The sequence below is a fragment of the Polypterus senegalus genome, chromosome 15 (assembly GCF_016835505.1).
Source record: "Polypterus senegalus isolate Bchr_013 chromosome 15, ASM1683550v1, whole genome shotgun sequence".
Lineage (NCBI taxonomy): Eukaryota > Metazoa > Chordata > Cladistia > Polypteriformes > Polypteridae > Polypterus > Polypterus senegalus.
The window spans coordinates 33,741,307-33,769,238 of NC_053168.1; the positions used below are offsets into that span (position 1 = coordinate 33,741,307).

Here is a 27,932-nt window from a genome sequence, read left to right on the forward strand (position 1 = left end):
ATCCAAAGAAATTCAGGAACAAATGAGAACAGAAGCAATTGAGATCTATCAGTCTGGTAAAGGTTATAAAGCCATTTTTAAAGCTTTGGAACTCCAGCAAACCACAGTGAGAGCCATTATCCACAAATGGCAAAAACATGAAACAGTGGTGAACCTTCCCAGGAGTGGCCAGCCGACCAAAATTACCCCAAGAGCGCAGAGACGACTCATCTGAAAGGTCACAAAAGACCCCAGGACAACGTCTAAAGAACTGCAGGCCTCACTTGCCTCAATTAAGGTCAGTGTTCACGACTCCACCATAAGAAAGAGACTGGGCAAAAACGGCCTTCATGGCAGATTTCCAAGATGCAAACCACTGTTAAGCAAAAAGAACATTAGGGCTCGTCTCAATTTTGCTAAGAAACATCTCAATGATTGCCAAGACTTTTGGGAGAATACCTTGTGGACTGATGATACAAAAGTTGAACTTTTTGGAAGGAAAATGTCCTGTTACATCTGGCGTAAAAGGAACACAGCATTTCAGAAAAAGAACATCATACCAACAGTAAAATATGGTGGTGGTAGTGTGATGGTCTGGGGTTGTTTTGCTGCTTCAGGACCTGGAAGGCTTGCTGTGATAGATGGAACCATGAATTCTACTGTCTACCAAAAAGTCCTGAAGGAGAATGTCCGGCCATCTGTTCGTCAACTCAAGCTGAAGCGATCTTGGGTGCTGCAACAGGACAATGACCCAAAACACACCAGCAAATCCACCTCTGAATGGCTGAAGAAAAACAAAATGAAGACCTTGGAGTGGCCTAGTCAAAGTCCTGACCTGAATCCAATTGAGATGCTATGGCATGACCTTAAAAAGGCGGTTCATGCTAGAAAACCCTCAAATAAAGCTGAATTACAACAATTCTGCAAAGATGAGTGGGCCACAATTCCTCCAGAGCGCTGTAAAAGACTCATTGCAAGTTATACGCAAGCGCTTGATTGCAGTTATTGCTGCTAAGGGTGGCCCAACCAGTTATTAGGTTCAGGGGGCAATTACTTTTTCACACCACTGTATATAAAAATAAATAGTAGTATTTAACATGGTGTCCCTGAAATGTTTTGCATAATGTCAGCCAAGACTAAAAAAAATAGCACAAGAAATGTAATCCTTTAACAAGGCACTGCCTTGACAGAAATGATTAATACTTGAAAAGTTAAATTTGAATGCTCAGTGTTGCCAAAAAGTAATAAGATGTTGATCATAAAGGAGGGACATAATGCTTGAATGCACACAATTTTCATGGAAACATTTTCTTCCACCCCAAATCTGTTTTAGGGGATTCTGCATAGTCCCTGTCCTTCAGCCGGGAAACACACACGTCCCTTTTTTTTTTTTGCCGCAGTTTTTTGTATACAGTATATCGCAGACTGAGTATATAGGTTTTTATATCAATTCTCTTCTAGAATTTTTCATTGTAAGAAACTTTGCTAAATTTTATTCATATTTGAGTTATTCTGTCCACAGAGTAACACCCCGACAAACAGAAAAATGCACACGTGCAGAGAAGTGCAACTTAGTATTCAAATTATGTTTATGGATGCTGGAAATGTGTAAATCTGTTGATAACGCAAAACCCGGTTTTAATTCTGATGCAGTACTTTCACAATAATGAAAGCTGCTCTGCAGGTGTATAATCTATAGAGAGAGAGAGAGATTTTATGTATAGACATATAAGAAGACATATGAAACCGGCAAGCATGTAACGCAGAGGCTGGCTTTTACTGTCTATTTAGAGTTCTACTTTATCTTGGCGCACAAACAGTTTTTCAGTACCAAGTGTTTAAGGATGGTCTTCATTGTTGTGAGGAGTTGTTTCTCCATGTTCATGTGGAGGATTCATCTTTTAGTTGGGGGTGCATTCCTTCTTTTTGCAATGTGGTCCTTTATTCATGGTCAGCTGTCAGTTTATCATTTTGCTGTGTCCTCCCTTCTCAACTGAACTCTGTTACTGTTACACGGCATGACATGGCAGAGTGGATCTCCTCTTTAAAGGCCACACAAACAAGAAATGGTCAGCTTTAACGTCCCCCAAAAGGTAGCGCCTCATCGGCTCTTTGGTTTCAGAGAGTAGGTTTCAGAAAGTGCAACAGGTCATTTCTCAGAATTCTCGCAGCTTTCCCTTCAAGAAATAAGTGCAGCTTTCTTTTCTTTTTTGAGGGAAGGTATAACCTCTCACATTTGGATGAGTCACTTCTTGGTACAAAATCAGTGCCTGCTCATATATGCGTTATTTTGACGATCACTGGTATCACTCATTGAATTATAGCTTTTTGTTTGGACTTGGATGGCCTGAAAGGAACCTCTGCAATTGTCATTTTAACTCTGATTTAAACCTTTATCAGGAGAAATACAGGGCTGAGATTGGTTTGTTCTGCAGTTCAGTGACTTGCTTTGGAATACAAATGGGGGTTTGGTATGCCTGAATGTCTGCCTCCCTGTAAAATTTGCTAACATAACCTGTCTTGTGTGCCACTTAAAGCCTAGCAGGTTTTAGGCAGTTTGCACTTTGTCCTACAGCACAACTAGTAATATGCTAAAAACATGAAAGCCTTATAAGCTGTCTTTATTTGAAATCATGCTACCTTTTTTATATATATTCAATTTTCCTATCATTTTTGTGTTTAGCTTTAAAGATGCACATCTTATTTTAGCTGTCGCACCTGCATTGTAGATTGTGAAAGTGCCGTTTGCACTGCTCCCATGTCCTATCTCATGGAAAGTCTGCACATGCGGAGCTGTGAACCTTCTCCTGTCCATAGTGAATGAGTTTTTATTTTGTAATTACTTTTCTCTGGGCACACCATTACAAAGTATCTTTTTTGCAGTACATTTATCACTTTAATCAGACCATATTTTCAATATGCTCAGCTCTTACTAATGCCTAATGTAGGTCATAATAATTAGTGGCTTCAAGCCATTGTCACTAATTTCTGTGCAATGAGGAAGGAGTGGTCTTTTGGGTTTATTGAGGGGAAAATGTACATCATTGTTAAAGTGTGTGTGGGTTTTGTTTTTTTCATTTCTATATGAAATGGTATAGATAAATGATTACAAATGGGTATTTTAACTACATGGATATTTATGTCTATTCTCATTTATTATTGGGATGTTTATCATTGTACTGCGTTCAAAGAATTTGTTAAAAAAAAAGCCCTTTGACATAAGTAACATTAGTAAACTTGCACCATAAATACAGGTTTTCTGGTTGAAAAATAAATTCGATTTTGATATTTATGACTGTAATATGCTAATTAACCAGATTGTTACCAAGTTTTAAACCACCCTTTCCATTCCTAGCAAAATCTTAGTAGATTTCAATGTATTTCATGAATGCATTTATTTTTAAAGAGATGGTACATTGTTAGTGAGATAATAGTGTTGAAAATGTAGCCAGAATCTTCTTTATCTTTTTATCATATCCTTTCTCCCTCCCCTGTTCATGAACATTCTATACATTATATTCCTTGCTAAAATTTGTATTGGGAATTCCTGTTTTTAAATAAGCTGTTGGTAAAACTGTGTCTGTTTTTTAAATAGGTGATTTCAGAAGATAATCATTCGGAATATGTCAGGACCAGTTCCAAGTCGAGCTAGAGTTTACCCAGATGTAAACACACAAAGACCTAGAGAGTACTGGGACTACGAATCACATGTAGTTGAGTGGGGGTAAGTTTTATTTTTTTGTTTTCCCTTATTGCCTTTGTCAGCTACATTGATACTTCCAGCTGTACATTCAATTTTACTTAATGCTTATTGGTAAACTGTAATGTTAATAAACAATACAGAGCAAAATATTAAAGCAAATCACAGTAAGCATACAGAATATAATTAAAAAGAAAAGAAGAAAATTCTGGGTTTCATTAAATCGCAAAGATTTGAAACACTAAAAAAACATGGTAGATTAACTTCACATAAATTAACTATGTAATCATAAATAACAGTTCTAAGATAAGCATAAATTAAAAATTAAACACCTATTCAGAAATAAACAGTGGCTGGTGCTAGGGATGAGCAATGCAGCCTCAAAATTATATTGCAATACTAGGGGGTTACCCCTGTGCTCGCTTCGCTCGCCAACCACCCTTTTCTGCGCTACGTTCTAGCCCCTTCACGTGTCTGCTGCTCGCATTATGAAGAGGGGGGCTGAACACACACCCCATGTAGATGCGGTTGCTCCTCCGATATCCTCCACTTAAACAGTGGTACAATGGGAAACAAATAGGAAAAAAACTCCTTTTTGCTCGATCAACTGCTGGCTTGCTGCCCACGTGCCGCATGATCTGCATCTCATGCAGCGCTTCGAACATTTAAAAGCCTGTACAGCATCTGTCTTTGTCATTTATTCTGTCTTTATTTCTGGCCCCGGGTGTGGTTAAATCTCTTGGTACAAATTCTTGTCTCGTGGGATGTGAGTTCTTGAAATTTTTTAGTTTAGAATTTAAAAATTGAATAAGAATCTGAAAATCTAACAACATCACATTAAAGTTCGATAAATTCTGAAAAGAATGATACCAAATATCTATATATGTATTTTTTAAAATAAGCCTGATTTAAAGTGTGACAAAAAAGTGACCTAAAACATCACACAACATTGTTGCACTTTTAGGCTCTATCTATCTATCTCTATCTATTTCTATCTATCAGAAATTTACGATTAATTTCATTTATGACTCTATAGGAAAAAAAAAAACACTTAGCAAACTATTACTAGTGATTGCAGCTTGTAGGCAGTAGATTTTATTAGTGCAAACAAAATGAAGGGCATTTTCCATCTTGTTCTAATAAGTTTCTGCCATTGATAACAAACTACCTAATTCGAAGTGTGAATCTTTTGCCTCAAGGTGCTAACAGCTACAGCATTATCATGCAATAGTGGTGACATAGCATTATATACAGTGTGACACGGCCTAAGTCAAATGCAAGCATGAAAGTAGCCTAAGTAGCGTTTTCCTGGGAAATCTTAAATATAACAATATCTTAACATTTTAGTTTAACAATTATAATAACTAAAGTTACTTCTTAACCTTGTAACTCTTCAGGAGTCTGCACAATATTGTCGCCTAATAAAATCAAACTTAAATTTTAAGAGCACATTTAAGGAAACAGCAGCAATCCAAACAAACGTTCAGTCAAAATGTAAACGCCCACTGCTTATAAACATATAATAAAAATGCTGTCAAAACTCGAATAGCAGTTGCTTTTTTTTTTTTGGGATTATCATTAAATGAGGTGGAATATCAGTGCTGGAACTGTTGTTGCATTGCCTCTAATTTCTTGTGTACTGTAAACTTAAAATGGATATACAATGAAATGAGGCTGGTTAGAATGTCAGTGTTGGAAGTGTACAAGTAAACACTTTTAAGAGTTAACTAGCCCTCCTTATTGTCCTTATTAACTGTGTGAGCCAGGTTTTGTACCGGAGTGTTCAATAATTTATTTACCTGAGTATGAAAGAATGTAGCAAGCATTTTGAGATAGGTCTGGGCCCGTTGTCACGTGTCAAGGTTACTCATGCACAGTTGTGGCTCTGTGTGAGTCTAACATTCCAACTCTGCCCCATCATCCTTAAAAGAAAACTTTTGGAGCAAGCCGTTTAAGTGGGGTAGAGAGTCCATTGAAGATGACCCTCACACAGGACGGCCTATGCAAATAATTTAAACAGAAATGTGTAAGAAAATTGGATTTAATTTTGTCAAATGAATGAATTAAGGTTTCTGGATTAGCTGAAGATATGGGTATCCTGGCAGGTACAGTTTGAAAAATGATTCATGTAAATTTGGGCATGTCCAAGGTCAGTGCAAGATGGGTTCTCAGAATGCTGACGCCATGTCAGAAGGCCACCCAGTGTTGTTAGAAGATGGAGGTTATCCATTAAGACCAAGTGAATTTTTTTCGTTGTTTGGCGACTGGAGATGAGACTTCGGTCTATCACAGAGATCCTGCATCCAAAGTGGATTTAATGCAGTAGAAGCACAAGTCGTCACAGCATGTGTGCTGCTTCTTCACGATACCGTGCCATTTCATATGCCATCCGAGAATGAGAGTTCCAGCAGCTGAACCATCCACCCCACAGTTCTCACCTGGCTCCCTCGGATTATTTCCTGTTCTGAGTTTTGATGAAATCGCTCCATGGACAGCAGTTTTCAAGTGATGAAGATGTCAAGGCAGCTGTGACATCCTGGTTTGAAGGTCAAACAGAAGATTCTTTTTTTTCTTTCTTTTAAAGGGGTTAAAGTCATTGCAGGGAAAGTGGATGAAGTGTATTGAGCTATCGGGGCCATATTGAAAAATAAAACAAAACATTTTTTGAAAATTGTTTACTACTGAGGTAGATAAATTATTGAACACCCCTTGTATTAACATTTTTTATGTTCTCTTAATTAGAAGATGTGTTAAATTTATTTTATAATTCAAGATTAGTTTAGCTTAAAACCATCCTTGTCCACTGTTTAGATTGGCCTCATATCGTTGACCAAGTAGTATGTAGCCACATCAGTCATTTCCATCCACCATTTGCTCTTCCCTGTCATATGGAGTGCAACTAGTGAATGCTCCAGCGATGTATGGTTGAGACATTTGTTTACATTTTGGCCGCACATCACCAGCTGTTAGTATCTCCTTGAATGCTTGGTTGTATTGGACACTGTGTTTTTGCTTCAGTGGTGAATCAGGTTCATTATGTTTCCACCTTTAGCGGTAGGTTTTGTTGCATACTACATCTTGCCTGAAGGGGCCTCGAAAGCTTTCATATTATAATCTATTTAGTCAATATAAGGTGTTTTTTTGCTTGACTTCTCATTACTTGCCTGTTTTACAAAGTATTGTGCTTTGTTGGAAGTCTGACATTTTGTAGCCAAATCACTTCCACACTATAGAAGTAGCTCCCTTTTTAGGTACTAAGTCATCATTGGAGGCTCACATACTGCTGTTCATCTCAGATATGTTTGGCCGTTTGGCATCGTTGTGTAAGGAACATATTTCTTTAATATTGTGAGGTGACACTTTTTCAACATGTAAAAATGTATGCCTGTGTTATCGTGGAAAATGTGATATGGCACAGACCTAGCTGGTACCTTCAGTTAAACGCACATTTTTGTGAAAATGTTTCACTTAAGTTTTAAGTTTTTCTTCGAGACCTCCGTGTCTATGTTCTTAGATCTCTTTGCTACGACATTGTCCCCTGCACTAGAGAGAACCCTCTCACTGGGGACTGACGTTGTTGGTACTCCAGTTTGGTGTTTAGCAGACTTAGCTAAATGGGGAAACCAGTAATCGTCCTTTTGCTGTGCATGTGGATTTGACTCCACTGGAAGGCTCTGCACAGCCTTGTAACGCCGTACCTCCTCTTCCATCACTTGAGGCTAAAACTTTTATGATGGTGTCTGTTCCACTGGAAAGAAGTTTCCAAACAGTTCAGTGATTGGTGCTGTTTTGGATGGTCGATCACCACTCCTGCTTAGTGCCATTTTTGATTGCTCAGCTTTCTTCATCCCATGATGCCTGGCCTAACAAAGTCACATCCACAAAACAGTTGCAACATAATGTTACTATTCGTTATTATTACAATGAAAGTATCTGACAAACATACAAATCCAGGACAATTACATTAATAAACTACAAAAACAGATATTTCTGGTAGTTAAAGCTTTTATTGTCCATTTATTTCTAGTTAAATGCTAAAATAAAATTAATTTTAAACTGATTTGTATAGTGCTTTTTGCTTCATTTCATTACTAAGATGGGTATTTGGGGCTTAAAAGTAAAAACTGTATTGATTAAATTAAACTGGTTTTATTAAATTCTGTAAAGATTAAAACTATTTAACAAATGCCGGTGGGGGACAGTCATCCAGGATATTTTGACATCTCTCACAACTGATGAATCTTAGTCACTCTGCTTCATGGATGCTAGGATTGTGTGTTTTAGTGGCATTATCGTTAAAATTGTTGGCAGTTGTTCAGTGTCATCAGAGTTGTCACTGTTGTCAGTGGTTTGAGAGCTTGAATCATATCCTCGGCTAGTTTTTACATCTTCATCAAACAGAAACAATGTTCTTAATGTTCCTCCTAAACACTTCTGTCTGCAACTGCTGTGAAAACAGTATCCTGCTGTTCAAGGTACTGCTCAAGCATGTCATCTTGTTTTTCCTTTAGAACTGCTGCAGCAGTAGTGTTACGAGGGGAAAATCAACTGCTTTTCTCACTCTGCTGGGATATCTGGTTAATGCCTACCTCCTAATGTGATACCAGGTTAACAATATGAACAAAGCATCTAACGTCTGCTCATAGTCCTTATGCTTCAGCTACATTTGCAGTGTTCTTGGTGTCCGTTGTCACGTAAATGGTGGCGTTTGGTCTGTCAATTTTACACTCTGCTAAATCTTCCTGTTGTATTTTTGATAAGTGGTCACTTGTATAACTTCCATTGAAGGTGTGTGTGTTTGGAAAATGCGGTTTGCAATTACCCATTTGTTGGTAATGTAGTGTGCTGTAATTAAGATTTCTGTTGCGCGAGAGGTCCACCCATCTGTAGTTAAAGCAGTGAATTTTGCATTGCTCAAATCCTCTAGCAGTATAGCCTTTATCTCATTATGAAGTTTGGGAAGCATGTTTTGACTGAACACCAGCACGCTAAGAAAATGCTTGAATCAATTGTTTCCTACAGTTGAAAAAGGGCATGTATCCTGTGCCTTGAAAATCCTGATTGCCTTGTTAATTGACAGAGTTTGTTTGTAGTTTCATTTTGAAGATGATGGGAAGACTTACCTGTTGTTGGGATTTCTTTCGTGTGCCGTTGAGATCAGTGTAGGGATGATGTCTTCTGATTGGTACTTCCTTATTTAAACTGTTGCCTGCTGCCTGAGGAAGATTTTTGAAACAATTATGACCAGTTGTAAGTGTTTTGTCTATGACACAACTGCCATCCCTATACTTCAGTGGATAACCAAAATGTTCCACACTTCTGACTTAAAAGTGCCAGCGGTGTCCGCAGTCTCAGGGTTATTACCTATCTTGACCTCTCTGAACAAGCCATACCTTTACAGCAGGTATGATCACTGGATCATGATTTGACCAAAATAGTCATGTGACATATACAGTTGGAAAATAGGGGGATGTGTAATTCAGTCAGTCCTAAACATTCTCATGTTTAACTTTCAAGACCTTTACTTTTGTGTTAGCTATGTTGTGTATTTTGCCATCTTCCTGGCTATGCGCAGAAGAGAGTTTTTGGGGAGCTTTTTTCTTTTTCTTAGAAAATGGTATTTGGACTTTGCACTGATCCCTAAGGAAGGGAGTTCTGTAGTATAGATTTCTGGGCAAGCCCTGCTTGTGAAACGTCACACCTTTCAATGTTTGTCAGCTAAGCTGATAAATGTAAATTTATACACTTGATGTTTGCAGTATCATAAATTGAAATATCATTTTAACTATACTATTGTAAAATTAGTAGCTTTCTTAGCTTTTCTTAAAATTTGTGAGTTCCTAGGCAATTCATTTTGTTTCAGTGTTTTTAATCCTTGCTACTACTTTAGTAATTTCTGAATTTAGCATTTCCTTTATATCCCACAGCAGCTACTGAAGAGGTGGAAATTTTACAATATGCCGGTTCAAAGCCTGAGTAAATGGGAAGGGTTGGCATCAGACGGGTACCTGGCCGTATAAATCATATATTTGATTAGTACTTGAAGTCTAGTCAAGAATAGTGGCCCCATACAAATATGGGAATAGCTAAGGAAGAAGAATTGCTGTCCTTAATACATTTAAACTCCTTGAACTGCCTAGATACTCATACATGGAGGCAAAGCCTTTCTTTTTTAGCAGTATTCAGCTGCCTTGTGGCTTTTTAATAATGTTGTTTTCTGGTTCACTTATGTGGAAGTGGTGTTTATCCCCAAGTATCTGATGTAATTAAACAATAGTTTCGCTTTTTCCATCCTCAACTATGGTTTTGATTTTTAAACATTTGTTAGCCAATTTATCCTATGCAAAAGGTTTATTACTGCCAAACTGACATTTTCGGCTGTCTCTAGCCAGTTGTTAATTGTTAAATTACTAATAATGTAATTGGTCATTTTTATTTTATAGTACTTAATCTTGTTTTCACTTATTGTCAAATTATTTTTTTTTTGTTGTGTGTTTCATAGTAAAATTTGTACTGAATAAAATATTAACGTGTGTAAAACTTCTCCAGATGTAACTGGAACAATGAAACATTCAGATTTTTGTTTGTTTTGCTGATTTTTTTTTTTTTACTTTGCAATGTACAATGAGTCTTGTGCTTGATTGTATACATAACTATGTTTTATCATAAATGTAAGTTACTTAATTAAAGCATATATTTGCAGAAATCAAGATGACTATCAGCTGGTGAGGAAACTGGGCAGAGGCAAATACAGTGAAGTGTTTGAAGCCATTAACATCACAAATAATGAAAAAGTAGTTGTCAAAATACTTAAGGTAAACGAATCTGTTCTAAACCTATTTTAACAAGTCCTTCATTTTGTCTAACTACAGTGCCTGTTAAGTGTTTAGACCCATGGTAGTTTGCATATTTTATTGTTACACAACATTGAATCAAAGTAAATATAATTTGTTTTTTAAAACAGATGTTATTAAACACAAAATAATTACATAAATATTACCTACATCCTCACTGGTGTAGCCAACTGGTTTTAGAATTATGTAATTAGTTCAGTGGCACTCAATTGTCTATAGTCAAGGGTTTTCAATTGATTGTAGTGTACATGCACCTGATCCTGGAAGGACCAATTTGTAGTGAAGTCAGTATTGTGGCAGAAATCAGTAGATTGATACAAGGAAATATTCTAAGTCATGTCCTTTGGAGTTCAGTTAAAGAAGTAATTAAGAAATGGAAAGAGTATAGGAGAGCTGTAAGTCTTTCTAGAGTAGGCAGTCTACAAAACCTGAGTGATTTCGCAAATTAACAGAGGCCATTAAGAGGCCCTTGATAACTGTGTGCAAGCATTGCATGTTACAGCACCTGAGATTGGAGACCCTGCATACATTCGCTCTTCTATAGGTGTCACACCAGTTGCAGCTTTATGGGAGAGTGGAAAAGAGGAAAAAACGTACGTGACATTTTGCTTGAAGATGCATGGGAGATTGACATCAGTTAAAAGAAGGTTCTATGGCCTGTGACCAAAAATGAGCTTTTTCGCCATCTGTCTAAATGCTTGTGAGCCAAACTTTAAACATTATCAAAAATGCACCACCCCACAGTGAAGCATGATGGTGGCAGTATCAAGCTGTGGGGATGCATCTCTACAAGCAGGCCCTGGTGGGCTCATGCTGGTGATGGATAAAATGAGTGTACCAAAATGCATGGAAAATCTAGATAAGCACCTGATGCAGCATGCAGGAAACTTGCACCTTTGCAGAAGATTGGTTTTGTTTTACAGCAGCACACTAAACCAAGCCTAAAGCCAAAGATACACAGGAATGACTTAATACAAAAATGTTACAGTCCTGGAGTGGCTGGATCAGGTCAAATCTCCGTTCATTTGAGAATTTGTGGTTGGACTTGGAAAAAGGTTGCATGGAGATTGTGTGAGCAGCTTTACTAAGAAGAATAAGATTTGTTTTTTCTTTGACAGAGTATTTTTCTGTTGTAAACAAAAAATAATAAAACAACAAATGTACTGTGGCCCAATGCAGTGTAGTAAAATCATTTTTATCAGCACTTGTAAACCTTAACAATAGTGTCTAATTTACAGGTTTTATTTGAATACATTATAATGCATTTCAAAAATCTGTTAAATATTAAGGTTCAATTTTTATGGTTTTAACCATGATGGCATCAATTCTTGTATGTGTAGATTTTAATTTATTGACCTGTCATTCTTTCCAGCCAGTGAAAAAGAAGAAAATTAAGAGAGAAATCAAGATTCTAGAAAATCTTCGAGGGGGGCCCAATATAATTACTCTACTAGATATTGTCAAAGATCCAGTTGTGAGTATTTATGTGTTTCAGAAACTTTTAGCATGATTTTAAATTGTAATACTTACTATTGTATACTGTATATTCTGTATCTAAAGAAATTCAGTATTTAAAAGTTTTATCTTATGAAGAAATGATTTTGGAAATGCCTGAATCATGCATGCTTTGAGAGTGCGATAAGCTGCTCATCTGAAATTGCTTCTCCTAATTAGGGTCATAGCACCAGGTCAGTCCAGACTTTCCTATGCCCAGCTAAAAATTCCAGTTCTCTCTGAGGAACTCCTAGGTTTTCCCAAGCCAGCTAAGAGAGGAATCCCTTCAGCTTGTCGTGGGTCTCCTCTCAGGAGAGCATCCTTTTGACATCTCATGTAGCTCCTTTTAATCCAGAGCAGTAGCAACACTACTCTGAGGCTGTTCTTGGCATATCACAAATGTTCAGTCCTTTCAACATCTGAAGTCAGATATCATCCTCACCAGCAGCCTTATCACCATGGAGTCCTTCGGACCACCATAATGACTTCAGCAGCAGTGATGGGATGTCTTTACGATGTAGCAAAAAGAGAGCTCTGCATCCTTGCTTGTATGGTGCAGTGAATTCTGTAAAAGGCAAAAGCTGCTTGTATCAAGTCAAGACTTGAAGTGCAATAAAATGCTGCATTTTAGCAAGTTAGTAAAGACTTTATGTGCTTCAAGGAAAGTAATACTGTACTCTGCCCTGACATATATTTATTAAATTTAATTTAATACTTGCCTTCAAAAATGGTTTTTGGTTGTGACTCGAGGTCAAACACAAAAAGGCACATTTGAAAACAACCACTTTGAACTGCAAATATCCAGCGCTCTTCAACCAGCTAACAAAGTCAACTTGTCAATTGTGAGCACTGCATTTATTTTTTTATCTATTTGCTTATTTTTGACCCCCTACTTAGTTGTATATGATCTCAAAAGTCTTGGATGGCTTGATGTCAGATGATACATCCGCAGTAGCTTACTCAACAATATCTAGTACCGCTGTTACAAAGTAAAATCATACATAGTTTGGATGGTATAATACCAGATTTTTTTATGCTTTAAACAAGTTGATAATGGTGGTACATTTATAAATTTATTTACAAAAAATGCATTCTATTAGGTTTGTTAAAACCAAAGAAAATTTGCAAGCATTTTCAATAAAAAAAATAGAAACCTACAAATATTTACATGGAAATCTGAACTTAATGTCAGATTACAGTAACATTTGCCGATTAACTTTTTATATTTTAACCCCAATACTAAAAAGTTGGATCAGTATGGAAAATACTAATTTTAAGAGGATTGATTTGTATCTTTACTTTGACTTATATACAAACAAAAAAGGTATGAGACGAGGTATTTCATGTTTTACCTAATCAACTGCATTTCCTTCTGAAGATACAAGTTTTTTTCTGAAATTATTGGGCAGTTTAGGACTAGTAACAATGTTACAAGTTGAAATACCAGGGTGATGTGAAATGGGTGATATTGAACTGGTGAGTCAATTATGTTATACTATATAAGGAGAGAATAGATGAGTTGAGGCTTACCAGATTGTGAACAGATGCATCAGGGAATAATGTAGCACTTTGAGAACAAAGTTTCCCAAAGACAATTTGGTAACGTTTTAGGTGGTTGAAGGGTGAAAACCATTTCTGAATACGCATAACATTTTATCCCTCAGATGTCAGTCTTCATTACAGATGCATTATGGTTTTTGAGATCATGAAATTGGCTTGGGAATATCTCTGTAAACCATTGTCAGTCAACACCATTGACAGCTGCATACACAGATGCAAATTAAGGCTTTATTGTGCAAAGCAGAAGACATACCTCAACACTGTCCAGAAGCAACGTTAACTTCCCTGGCATCTTCTCATCTGAGATGGAAAGTAGCACAGTGGAATTGTGTTGTGTCAAAAATCTAAATAGTTTTTTGGGGGGAGACTGTTGTGTTCTTGGGCTAAAGAGGAAAAGGTTCATCCAAGCTCTTATCTTCTTCATGTTCAAAGTCAGTGTCTGTCATGGTATGGTGGTTTGTCCATGCCAATTGCATGGCTAACTTGCATAGGTGTGAAGGCATCATTGTTGTTAAAAGATATCAAAATGTTGCCCCTAAATTTATACATGACATGCAAATGCTGTTTTTTTCAAAGGTGGATTTTCCAGCAGGACAATGCTAAACAACATTTTGCCTGAATTACAAGTATGTAACTTTACAAATGGACACAACTGGTTACAGTACATGATTTACCTGTGTGCATTCTCTGAGTGGTCACATTATGAAGCGGCAAATATGGAAATGATGTCCTTTTACGTTGAGCGGTGCAACGCTGTGACCCGACATTTGCACGATAGACATATGCTCGCCGATTAAGACACGCTGACAAAATCACGGAAGTTTCATTAAATATGAATTACTAGTTTAAAGCATATATAATGTTTATTTTAGAAGCCAATATTATGAGACACGGCATGCAGATAGTCCTTAAGATCACACACTGCATATGTAGGAAGAATTGCAGCAAGACGTCTTGATAGTTGAGCGTATTTAGACTTGCTGGCTGCCTGACTGCTGGTAATTCCGCTTTGTATACGATGCGTTATGCCAACCCTCGACTGAGTTATTTGTTCGCAGCATGCCATCAGCAGTTATAACAGTTATAACCTAGTACATAATGTGTACATAATGCGCATGTACGCGTCCCACTCTCTTGGCGCGCCTCTCGCGATTTTGTCGGCGTGCATTTGTTGAAAACCAGTTAGCGGGTTTGTAGGCTCATTTGTCTGTCACGGTTTTGTTGGGGCGCATATGGCTATCGCGCTTTTGTTGGTGAACTGTGCAACACCTAAACAGTGGATGAACTAGACAGTTCTGTTTTCTAAACTAAACCATCTTGTGTTGTTAAAATAAATGTTGATGTTACACAGTGGTAAACACTAGACTTTCTACACTTTTTAGGAAAATGTTACATGGGTGTAATATTCAAGAAAATGTTTTAACAGTATTAATTTAATTATCAGCTAATGTACTGTAGTGTTTCCAGTGGATTACAGGTTAAATATAATTTATTAATCACTCCTTTTTGTTTCTATTAGAATTTTCCATACTGTGTTTGTATTGATGCAGGTGACTGAACTCAGAGCTAATGAGGAAAATTTGTCTTTTTGATTGAAAGTTCCCTTCGTGCAGACATTAAATTGACAGCATCTTTCAATGGATTATAGGCATGAACGTGTTTGCCAGACACTTTGGCCACCTTCGGATTTCAACATTTCTTACAATCGATCAGCCTCAGCTAGGAAGCAAATGCTTTCTAGATGCTAGCATAGGCATGTTGCAAAGATAAAAAAAAATAGACAAGAACAGCCATCAGTGCAACTTCTAATCATATTGACTTATGGAAGATACACTAGAAATTGTCACTTTCAAATGGATAACACCAAAAATATGATGTTGAAATAGAAACAATGGAAAGAAAATTCACACTCACATGGAGCAGCTGCCATGGCATTCCAGTTTGTATCAACCTTGTATAATAAATCCACACTACTACCTCACAGTGACTTTATGATTGACTAGACCCTAGAAGAATGTTCAGGAAACCTAGCATATAAGAAAACTCTGCAGACATTTGCATCGTGCTGCACGTTATGTGATAAGAGAGAGAATGTAAACTAGATGTAAGGTGTGTCAAAAATAATGACTTCACATAATTAAATGATTTTAGCAACGCAAAAGCATCGTGTTAGCATCTTAAGTGTTGCAACTGGCATTTAAGTTGCCATTACTTATGCTTTTTTAAATGAATATGGCTGTAAATGTATCTGCAGTTTTTACTGACTCATTTTTAAAACTCCAGTACTTGGAAGGTTTCACTTTTCCTTATAGTTATCTTTTTATCTAAAATAAATTATTAAAGCACTTTAGCTTTTTGAGCATTTTTTTCCAGTTAATTCAGTGGCCATATAAAGCTGCACAATTGCTGATATTTAAATGTCCATTTTCATAAATATATCTCTGAATGGCTAAACTTAATGTTCTTTGTTTTTCCCTTTATGTATGAAAGTCTCGAACACCAGCACTGGTCTTTGAACATGTGAACAACACAGATTTCAAGGTAAGAAATTTATCAAATATTTCCTCAAACTTTTTGAGCTAAACAAATTTCTCAACTTCCTTATTGTTTTGTTCAACTGCTTAAAATTTTATTTTATAGCAATTATATCAGACATTATCAGATTATGACATTCGATTCTACATGTATGAAATATTAAAGGTAGGTAACTTTTCTCTTTTGCAACCAAATAAAATTTTCTTAAGAGTTCCTAGTTTTATAGCAGTCCTTCTGTTTGTGTGTAATGTTGTAATCCAGAATATCTTTTCACAGAGCTTTAAACATACAATTCAAGTACACAATTAGACCCCCCGATGTTATGTCATTTCATTTCATCCAAAATGCAATACATGCTTTATGCTTTATAAAAGTATCTGAATTAAATTTAGGTGAAACAAATATCAAATTTTTCAGGTTTTGCCTTGACAAGTATTTTTGATTCTTCTCTACCTAATGCATTTTAGATAGTGTTGGTTTAAAAGTATTAATTTATGTAATGATCCCAGCACAAAAAAATATTCCAAATTAACATCCGTCGTTTGTTCTTTGTAAATAACTTTTTTTTGTTTTTCTTTAAATATTGGCACATGAACTACTTTTGTTGTGATGGGCTGATTGCAAATTTAATTGTTTACTCTTTTAGGCTCTGGATTATTGTCATAGTATGGGAATTATGCACAGAGATGTCAAACCACACAATGTCATGATTGATCATGAACACAGAAAGGTATTTATTGAAAGTTTTATAACTGGTACTTTTCAATAGGCTTTCCATCTTGAAGTACAATTTTACTTTTTATTGCAGTCTTGCAGGTTTCTGAATATCCATGTTGGTTTGCTTAATTCTAAAATTAATTATACCACCAATAATTGGTTACATCTGGAGAATATTAGGCTATACCAAATAAATACACTGACCCAGTGTTCTGCTAAATATTGTAAAGATTACATTTTTTGATGAAGAGCATGTTATTTTCTAATTTTAAATTATTTCTCTCTCATATTCAGTATTAGCTAAATAAAAATAAAATCAATGTATTTGTTACTTATTACAGCTCCGACTCATAGACTGGGGTTTGGCAGAATTTTATCATCCAGGACAAGAATATAATGTCAGAGTTGCATCCAGGTACTTTAAGGGACCGGAGCTACTGGTAGACTACCAGGTAAATTATTAATTTGTGGTTGGTTGTTTTTGCTTGCAAATGCAGCTTGTTTTTAAAATGCATAGAATGCCGTTTAAAAATAGAAAGTGCAGACATGCACTTGCAGTATTTCTGGGGTATCCCATATCACAGATTTTGATCTAGTTAAGTTCTGACATGTGGATGCAGACAAGATATGCAGTGGAGTATTTATTGTTGTGAATTTGGCTGTAGTTACATTTAATGGTAGCTCTTTTTTTTGAACTGCAATGGTTTTAATTTTCAGAAGAAAATCTGAAATATAAAGCGAGATTCTAATGGATGTGGTCCCAAGTTATGATGTGTTTACTCATGTAATAATGAAGCGATGGAAACAAAATAAATACAGTGCATACCTTGATAGATATGTGAACGATTCAATCGCATTCTGTGTTTGAAATGGTCATCGCCTTCTTGCAAACCCACGTCGACATGGTGCTCCATGTTGGCAAAGGTGTCTGCATGCATTGAATGAGTGATGGCAGCAATTTCCTGTTCAATGTTTCGCTGTATACGAGGCTTGGTGTTGTACACTTTTCCTTTCAGCGCCATGCCTCACTCATTTGTACATTAATGCAGGAATATTATGGTCTTTTTGTTTGGACTGCTTCATTATTAAGACAGTAATGCATCATAATTCAGGGCCCCACCCTTTAGAATCCCTCTGTACTTTGTTTCAAGAGCAAAGTGAGCTATAAAAAATGTGTGTTAAGAATTTTAGGAAATGCATTCCAATTAAAGAAACAGGCATTGTGTTTAGGCTGATCAACAAACTATTACTAAAGGATCACACATGTTTGTTTTAGAACTATTTATCATTTAGATAAATCAGTGTTCTCTGAGTGATCTAATGCTCTTCCATTTAAGTGTGTTTGGATATTAGTATCTTATGTCAGGATCCATCAAACTTTAGTTACTCTAATTGATTGAGAGTGGCAAAGCACTTGGCTGTTTAAATGTACAGTATCAGTATAAAAAAAAACTCATGTTGGCAAGCAAGGTCAAAACATTTTCAGTTTGATGCATTTCTCTTAACATTATCTTATTCAGAGAATTCTGCAAGTTTCACCTTTTGACAGGTTTGCCAACCACAAGGTGAAAAATTCATTGTTTATAGAGACTGATGTTTCTTTTTTGCTCTTCTGTCCCTATAAACATGAATGGATTATGGTATAAAATTAAAACAAATTATCTTGCTATAATTATAGACTTTTATATTACTGTATGATATTAGTGAGTTCTTTAGTTCCCATGTAAGTCAAAGTGCAATCACATCAAAAATAGTCATTTCCGTTTTAAAACGGCAGTTTAAATTCTGCACCCCAGTCTATTTACAATTTGTTTTCTGAACTCCTTATTACAATGTTATGAGAAGTTTGAGTCCTTACATGATGCCAGGTCCTGGCAGAGCATATTCACATACACTCAGATATTATACCAAGTTTGAGTAAGTAGTCCACTTACAGGTCTTTGGACTTAGTGAGGGTATTGTTGCTTCTAAAAGAAATCGGAGTGAACAAGAAGGCATGTGAACAGTTTATGTCCTGTTTCGAAAGAAGACAACTCATATTTGATACTTGCTTAAAAATGTGTGTTTATAATGTTTCAATTTAGTAAACATTTCAGTATTAGTCTATTGCATCCATTATTAGAGAGAACTTAATTTTCCCATAGAACTACTTTATCTTTTCCAGAATTGTTAGATATCTTAAACAGTACACTTAAGGCTCTTGTCAATATTTTGATTGAGTACTTCTAAAACACTTTGTACATATCATGCAAGAATTTAATATTTAAATTGTGACCCCAGTCAAATATCAATATCAGTAATACTATACTATATTTTCTTCATCTGCTATACTGGGTCATTTCAACTTTTTTAAAGTCTTTCCTATGCCCAGCTAAAATTCCAGTTCTCTCTGAGGAACTCCTAGGTTTTCCCTAACCAGCTAAGAGAGGAAGTGTGTGTGTCAGTGTGCTTATATAAATACTTTTTGAATAATGTGTAGGGACCAACTCTTAAGAAATAACTGGGGGATTGGCAACCCATTTTAGTTATTTATATAACTCTCTAGCCTCTTTTTTTTTAATAGCACAGTGGTAACATTTAAAGAACGTTATGTAATTTTGTCTGTTTTGCATTCCTCCTTCACACCAAAAAAAATTACATGTAAACTTTTATAAAACTTGTATAATTTCAACTAGAATTAATACATTTTGTTCATGCTCTTACAAACTTAACAAGACAAGTAAAATTGTTTCCTATCCCAGACCCTTTGCTTTGAGTATTGTGCATTGTTTGGTAATATTGTTACTCTAACATTGCTCAGATTGCTTCAGTTATTTTTACACTTATTATAAATTGTGTTATAACAAAATAGTTGGACACTGGTCTTTCTGTCTCTCATGGTATAAATGATTTTTTTTTGTGTAATTTTTTTTACTTTTCCAGATGTATGACTATAGTTTAGACATGTGGAGTTTAGGCTGCATGCTGGCCAGCATGATTTTCAGAAAGGAACCTTTCTTTCATGGACATGACAATTATGACCAGGTAAAAAAAATTACTTTCATACTTACATTGCCAAATACCAAATAAAAATGTTAGGTTTATTGAGTAGTATGCTTAGGTTCATGTAATATAACCTAACCTTTTCTCAGTGATTGGATGATCATTCAAATAGATCACTTCAAATACATTGTCTGTCGATTGTAAAATGGGCATGTTAGTCTTATTTCATGTAGATAGTTTATATAAAAAACAAAAAAAACTAAAAAAAAAAATGGTTTTGATAAGTTTATTTTTAGAAGTCTAAAACACATTTGATCATGTATTAATGAAATGCTTTTAGTTTGGCAGAAATTGTCTAAACTATTTTTATCAAATAACTTAGATATATTGTTCCCATTATATCAATTGTAATCCCACTATATGCCCAGGTCCTTCCAGTTTTATTTTCCTGTTTAAGTAGCTTTCTGTTAAATCCATCATTACTGGCTGGTATTTACCCCTACCAAATTCCGGATTTAATTAATTATTTGAATTTATTATGAATTGTTGTTATCATTGACTTAAAATTAATTTTGAGTTTTTAACTTTTAAGCAAGTGAACATATAGTGCCTGTTTTACCACTGCTTTACTATTGCCTGTGTACAAAATCCTCTTTACTGATGGTAAAGCTTCTGATTCTAACAGGAAGTTGCCATGTCTGGCAAGAAATTGGGTCTGCTTCCACCGTACTTTCTGTGAAAATCCTAAGTGCCTATTATAGACCAGCATCAGCTGCTGGAATAATTTTCTGTTATCTATGATCGATCCTGACATATGGTTTTGCGTTGTGTACACATTTATCATAATTTTTGCAAAGATTCTTTCTGCTTTGAGCACATTCAGTGATTGCAATATAAATAAACTGTATTGAAATGGAAACTGAAGTAAATAAAGCAATTGTGGTAAGAACTTGCTATATAACCAGCTCAATGCATCTTAAGTAGAGAATGTTTTTTTTATCGTCAGAAATAATTCATAGGTAACATTTTCCTCTTTTTGGTCAGAGTATAAGAAGCAGTGATGTCCCCTTGTTAATTAACATAAAGTGTAAAATAATTACAATTATTTTAAATTGGTTAGGATGATTTTGTCTAATTTCAATATTCTTCTCTCCCTAAACTATTCATCAGTATCTCTTTATACTGGGGGAGGTGTAGAGAGAAAAACTAATTTCCTTGCTGTCTCCCTGTCTCTAGCTTGTACGAATTGCTAAAGTGCTCGGCACAGAAGACTTGTATGATTATATTGATAAATACAACATTGAGCTAGATCCTCGGTTTAATGATATTTTGGGAAGGTAAGTTTAAAATGTGTATGTGATTTTTTTGTTGTGGTTAACCAATCACTTCTTTCCCACATCTTTAACATAAGTGCTGTTTTTAAGAATGGTACTGATATACTGTGGATTTGTATGACCCCTTCATGTTTGTCGGAAATTAAGAGACCACCGGTTGGAAAATCTCCTGAACCTTGTTGCAGTTATTGCTGTTTCATCACACTGTGCACATGGAAATTATAACAACACACTGGGTACAAGTACTTTGAGGAAAGTTGCTATTGGTAGTGAAGTTTTAGCGAAACTACTTGCTTTACTTGCATTTCTATTTTAGTAAATGGAAATTCTTCCTTTTGAACTCGCAAATGCTGCTCAGCAGATTGTATATTTTGGTTTACCATAAAATGATTACTGATTTTTTTTTTTTTTTAAGACAGAAGTCTCAGTTCAGTGAAATCATAATTACTAGGGCATCATTTTCTTCTTGAGCTGTCTAAGTTTTGGTTATCCCTCTCTTTCGTTTTTTTTTTAAAGTACAGTGGTACCTTGGTATACGTCCGCTTTGGAATAATTCCAACTTGGTATACGTCATGTTTGGATGCAAAAAATTTTGCTTGGTGTATACGACCTTTGTTTGGAATATGACTTGTGTGCTAAGACATCGTGCGCTACCCTTGTTTACCTCTCTCAAGACAAAGCCACGACTGCCCACAAGCATCATCAGTACGCCAGTTGCTAGCATTCAGTGAACAATAAACTATAACTCTCTGAATTTTCAAGGGATTTTGTATTTTTTCGCGTAAATTTTAATTGATTGTTGAAAAGTATGAAGGTGGCATGCGTATCCGGGATGGCTGCTGCGTGTACCGTATGCCAAGAACGACGGTATCTACGATTGTGAAAAACAAAATGTTATTAAAACGTAAAGTGAGTTTAAGTTTTCATTTATTTCATCTAATTGCTTTTTATTTATGTATTTTAGTATTAAGCATTGTTTAAATGATTTTATACAACCCCATCAATATATAATATGCCAATAACAATAGGATTTTTTAATGGGAACGGATTAATCATTTTCCCTTTATTTCTTATGGGAAAAAATAATTTGGTATACGTCCTGTTTGGCTTAAGTCCAAGGATCTGGAACGGATTAAGGGCATATACCGAGGTACCACTGTATTATATAATTCATGCATCTTGAAAAATGCACCGCTGAATTTTCAAATTTATAATTAGTCTCTCTGACCAGAGATGTGCAATGATTACTTTTATTCGACAAAATGGAGCTCACAAGCTCTCATAGAAAATTTTTGGCTGTACTGACCATAAAGTGGGGTAAGTGCAGGGGGATTTGGCTGGCTGCCTCCCTTTTCAAAATATATTGTAAATCAGAGGGGTGTGGAATGACTAAATTAACCTTGAAATCTAGGTATGTCATAATATGTACACTGACAGGTAAAAATTTTTATATTTGCCTTTTAATATTTTGTTCATCTTCATGCCAAAATAAGGTTAATTATCAGCAAAAACAAACTTTTGTTTCCTAGTTTAGGCTACAGTTGGATTGTAGGAAGTGAAATGTCAAGTAAGCTATTCGGCAATACTTATATGAAACTAATATTCAAGTAGGCTTGTTTTAATAAGACAAGCTATTAGATTTTCAGTTACTTAAAGGCAACCCAAAGATCTGCATTAAGTACACGGGAACTTATGCAAACAGATGTAAAATTGTCTATTAACTAAAACTCAAATTAATTACACTTTTTCTTGTCATACAAATACTATTAAGAAATCTTAGCACTTGTCTGTTAACATTCTGATATGTTATTGTGTGATTGTATCATTAACTGCTGCGTTTTATTTACCATTTATAACTTGGTTTTTGCAAATTTCCCCTTATTTGTGATTATCATGGTATACACAGGAAATAGTTGTCATTATGGCTCCCGCTTAGACAATTCATACTTTTCATTAAATGTTTATATGTGAACAAAAAGATTATACAACCTTAATTATTTTCAACCCCAGACCAATGTTTTAACTATTAGGTCTTTTCTCAGTGCAATACAAATAAATTGTTTGACATTAATACTTGTTATTACTCTCTTTCTCCCTGGTTGATAAATGCACAAAAAGAGTTGGAAAAAAGTTTATTGTGATTTGTTTGCTTTTTTCTTTTTTTATTTAAACATAGGCATTCCCGTAAAAGATGGGAGCGTTTTGTACATAGTGAAAACCAGCATTTGGTGAGCAATGAAGCTCTTGATTTTCTTGACAAATTGCTCCGTTATGATCATCAAGCCCGTCTCACAGCTAGAGAGGCAATGGAACATCCTTATTTCTGTAAGTTTGTTTACAGTGTCGTGTTCTCATTGGTATCTTTTTGCCTGGAATTTTGTTTCCCTTTCCCTTAATTTTCCTAAAGGTGTTTTTTTTTTTTTTTTTTAATTAAACATCTTTTCTCTGAGGGTTTCTGTTTAAAATCAGTATGTGAATTGAATATTTAAGAAATATTTTTAGAGATATACAATACACTGGACATTATTCCCTTGTAATGGTGCATATTAATGTATTCTCAGAAGGAAATGGAGTTGCTTCTTAGTCATTCTTGTTTTAGGTTAAATTTGTGTATCAATGGGAATGCTTTGAGTGTGATCATATAATCAAATTACAGTACCTTTTTAGGATTTAACTGTGCATTTTGCTTTTTAGATCCATCTCAGTTTTTAAAATTGTATGAAATTAAAATTCATACTTTGTGCAATATTGGAAATTAATTTTCATCTCTACATCTAAGTTCCTGTATTGTATGTGAATTTAACGTTTCAGCATCACCTTTTTTGTGTGTGTGAGAATGATCAATTTGCTAAACCAAAGTAATTAAGTAAAGAAATATTTAATTTGTCTTGGTCACATCTGGCTTATTCTTGGAAAACATAATACATATTTTGCTACTTGTAGCAAACTTGTAGCTTGCTTGACATTGCCCTCAGCTTCATTTTAAATAAGAATTTAATCTGTGTTTGTAATGTCTTATTGTCACCTTAATTCATTCTGCTGTTTGCTGTCAATGTGAATGACACTTCAAGTGAGCATTTATGTTTAAGCATTTTCTAATTTATAAGGTATAAAATGAAGTTCACTTACAGACACTGAAGGTTGTCAGTAGCTTGTGTAAAGATGATTATCAGTCTCCAGTCGTTATTTAAACTAGTTTAATAACGTATGATTGTATACTATATATCATAAACCCATTTTAATCCAATTTGGTTGTATACCATACAACATGCAGTTTGTTTCATCTTATTGTAGGACTCCAGAGAGCCAAAAACTGTTCCACTTGTACTGGACTTGAGGCGGGAGCTAACCCATCAAATACTATTCTCTACTAAATATGGAAATTTAAAAACAAACTTTCAAAGTGTTACTAGCTTGGTCTACTGTAAAATAGACTTACAAGTTAATATCTCAAGGATGCACAATTTCAAAATGGTATCAAGGCAAAACCACTCCTAACTGATGAAGTTAAATTTCATACAGTCATATTGTACAAAGTATATGTCACGCTATCCTTAATACCGAGCTTTTAAGCCCAGTTCTCTGTCTGCCTAAATCTTCCCTTAGTTTTCTTTCAGCATCCCTTAACACATACAAAGTAAGTTACTTGGTCATTTATAAATTGACCTTCAGGTTTGGGTATATAAATACAATTCAGTATGAACATCTTGATATTTTGATTGAGGCCGTGGAACATCTAGAGAGGAGTTGATGGGTTAGATGAAGTCAGTAGAGAAGATGGTTAGAAAGTCTGGATGTAGACAGTGTTAAAAGTTCTTCAGCTGCAGTATATTTTTGACTTTTTTTTTTATTTTTGATTTTTGTCTGTCACAATAGTGCACCCCTTGAGTAGAATTTTTGGACCCTACTGTAGTAAACCTAATGTAAAACCCTTCTATGAATTGGTTTATCCAAGCATTTAACCGATTATTGTTCAGTATATGCACGTTTAATATATTATAACTATGATGCACTTCTAAATATACAGTATATGTTAAATTTTACAGCGTTCCCTTATTAAATCTTACATCTTTTGTAGTATTTTTTAAATACCCCTTTGCTTTTCAGGTATGTGTGTGTTTTTAAACAAAGTTGCCTTTGCATTTTTGTCCAGTTTTAACATGAGTTATGCAGAAAACCTAGCATTTGAAAGCATCAGGCAAGAGAAGAAAATTCTGTTGTCTATTTTTTTTTTTTTTATATATATGGAAGAGCACATTATTTTTATCTACAAATTAAACCTCTTGAATTATTTTTACCTGCAGATTAAATCCCTTCAACTAACCAGCTGATTTGTAATATGTTATATACAGTAAATGTGTTATGACACATTTTTAAAATTGAAATTAAAGATCACATCACCATATATGTAAAACAAAATGGAATTAAAAATACAATCAATGCAACATTGCCTAAAAAAGTTAAAATGCTCTAAATGTGTGATGTATTTCATAATGGCCTTTTTTTTATCATACGTCTCCAAAATGGTATAGGGATGGGGATTCATGCACCTACAAATGAATCCCCATCCCTATACCATTTTGGAGACGTATGATAAAAAAAAGGCCATTATGAAATACATCACACATATTCAAACATCAAAAGGAAAATGGAGCACTGGCAAAGGCCCAGCAGGTTTGAGAACAAGAGTAACTCTTTCTGGGCTAAACCCTAAAATGCATACTAGGAGGGAACCTTGGTATTTCTGACTGTAAAGTAATGCTATTTAACTCAAGTGTTTTGTGTCATCTTAAGGTTATGTCACATTACACAACTTCTTTAGTGATTTGTGGATACTTCACTTTATTTAATCTTGTTGGGTCAGTGGTACATTCCTGTGACCTTCAGTCATCTAATTTGACATACCCTGCAACTCGACCCAACCTCCTTAAGTTGATTATGTCCTAAGCCATCAAGGCAGGCTCTGTATGAATGAGAGCTGCCAACCAATGTGCCACCTACCTGGATGTACAATGCACATAAGATACAGAAGTGCTTCCAGCTTGAAATTTTCACAGTCTGAAATGTTAAGGGAACCTGTAGAGGTCAAGACAAGATCTGGAGTACCAAGAAAGCTAATTTTAAAAGAAAAAACTACTTTCTTTACACTTTCTGTGACTTTGTTTTGGCAAGAGCTACATATGATTCTTCTCTTTTTAGACCCAATAGTAAAAGACCAGGTCAGAATGGGTTCTTCGTCTGGAATGTCTGCTGGTAACACCCCAGTTAGTTCCTCCAGTATGATGGCAGGTAAACAATATTGCTAATATAACATTAGTCTGTAAATTGTTAATGATAATTTGTCTGTAAATTGTTAATCTGCATCAGTTTTGCAAGGTGATGTAGACATAGTGCAAGTTTATTTGCAAAAGAAAAGTTTAAAGGTTTCAGTTTACAATGTTTCACAAGTGGATATGTATGTTAAAAGAGACAGTATTTGAATATAAATCATCTTTTGCTGCAGTTAATAGATTTATTAAGTAATATTGCTACTTTTTCAGGTATTACATCAATGTCCTCGTCACAGCCTTTGGGTAACCTTGCTGGATCTCCTGTCATCTCCTCTCCAAATACTTTGGGTACACCAGTCCCAGCTGCCGCAGGAGCACAGCCCTGAACTCTTGACATCCAATTAATGTGGCACACCATGGCCAACCACCTCATTTTTTTTTTTTTTTTTTAAATATATTTTTTATTTTTCCCCCCTCATGTTTGACTGAGGGCCATCCAGCAACTGGCACTCCTGAGTTGTCACACAGAAGGTGTCGTGCTCTCTGGAATTTATTTTTATTATGTTATGTATAACAGAGAAAAAAAACAAGCAATTTAGGATTTTTTTTTTGTTTTGTGTTTTTTTTTTTGTTTTTTCCTTCTCCGTAAAATATATATTCATGCGGACACACAACAAAAAATGTACGTTGGATCTGTGTCTGGATGAAGTGTAGCTGCTTTCTTTCATGATGACTGTTTAGAAATGCAACTACGGTGTAGAAATTAAAGAAAAGGATAATAAAATTTATTTTATATGTCCCTTAAATATATCCTTGTTGGAAGCTGTTTACTGCAAGTGTAGGGGAAAGGGGGCCTAAATTTTGGATGTTCCCAATAAAAAACAAATCCCTTTTAATGTTGATTACTTTTTTATTAACACCATACTTGGGGAAAAAGTCACAAGTCATATAGTTCTCTTGTCAGTAAAGGATTTTTTTTATTATCTCTTGCCTCTAGAGAATTAAAATTTAACTGAATTACAACTGTTTCTTTGGGATATTTGTATTTGCCAAAGCTTATTCAATGACATTTTTGTAAAAATGGTCTTGTGTGTGTGTGTTTTTGTTTTTCAAAGCCCCAGTTTCATGTTTAAAAGTAGCATTTATTTAAAATATTGCTTATAATGGACCTTGCTGCTGCTGAAAGCATTTTAATTTTTTGTGTCATCATCAATACTGTATTACATACAGCATAGGATAGAGCAAAATGTGCACAGCATGGGATTCATTTTCACTGCAGAAACACATTGTAGATCTTGTAGGGTAGCAATCTTGGGAGGATGCTTTATTTTATTTTCTATAAAAAAAACAAAAAAAAAACAAACCTTCAAGTGTGACTAGGCATTGCTGAAAACCTGAGATTTTGACTTGACACTTTGGTGCTGAAGAGTTCAGACTTTTTTTTTTTTTTATAGTGGTAGTTTCCTATACTTGATTTATGGAAAAGATACTTAAATATGATATAGAT

At 35.1% G+C, this 27,932-nt stretch overlaps 1 protein-coding gene across 4 annotated transcripts in view; it reads left to right on the top strand.

Moving 5' to 3' along the window:
* The window catches only part of zgc:86598 (STKc_CK2_alpha domain-containing protein), a 65,869-nt gene extending 38,360 nt beyond the window's left edge, over window positions 1-27,509 (top strand). For 3 of the 4 annotated variants that reach the window (XM_039736231.1, XM_039736232.1, XM_039736233.1), the window contains exons 3-14: window positions 3,575-3,703; window positions 10,383-10,494; window positions 11,906-12,007; window positions 16,078-16,128; window positions 16,228-16,287; window positions 16,769-16,852; window positions 17,181-17,291; window positions 19,762-19,863; window positions 21,058-21,158; window positions 23,332-23,480; window positions 26,355-26,444; window positions 26,696-27,509. In XM_039736231.1, the coding sequence (XP_039592165.1) occupies window positions 3,603-3,703; window positions 10,383-10,494; window positions 11,906-12,007; window positions 16,078-16,128; window positions 16,228-16,287; window positions 16,769-16,852; window positions 17,181-17,291; window positions 19,762-19,863; window positions 21,058-21,158; window positions 23,332-23,480; window positions 26,355-26,444; window positions 26,696-26,811 (1,179 nt within the window). In that variant the 5' untranslated portion in view covers window positions 3,575-3,602 and the 3' untranslated portion in view covers window positions 26,812-27,509. Of the gene's footprint in view, window positions 1-3,574; window positions 3,704-10,382; window positions 10,495-11,905; window positions 12,008-14,163; window positions 14,214-16,077; window positions 16,129-16,227; window positions 16,288-16,768; window positions 16,853-17,180; window positions 17,292-19,761; window positions 19,864-21,057; window positions 21,159-23,331; window positions 23,481-26,354; window positions 26,445-26,695 lie in introns of those variants that run through there. The other variant, XM_039736234.1, reaches the window with a different exon arrangement.
* Window positions 27,510-27,932: the final 423 nt, after the last annotated feature.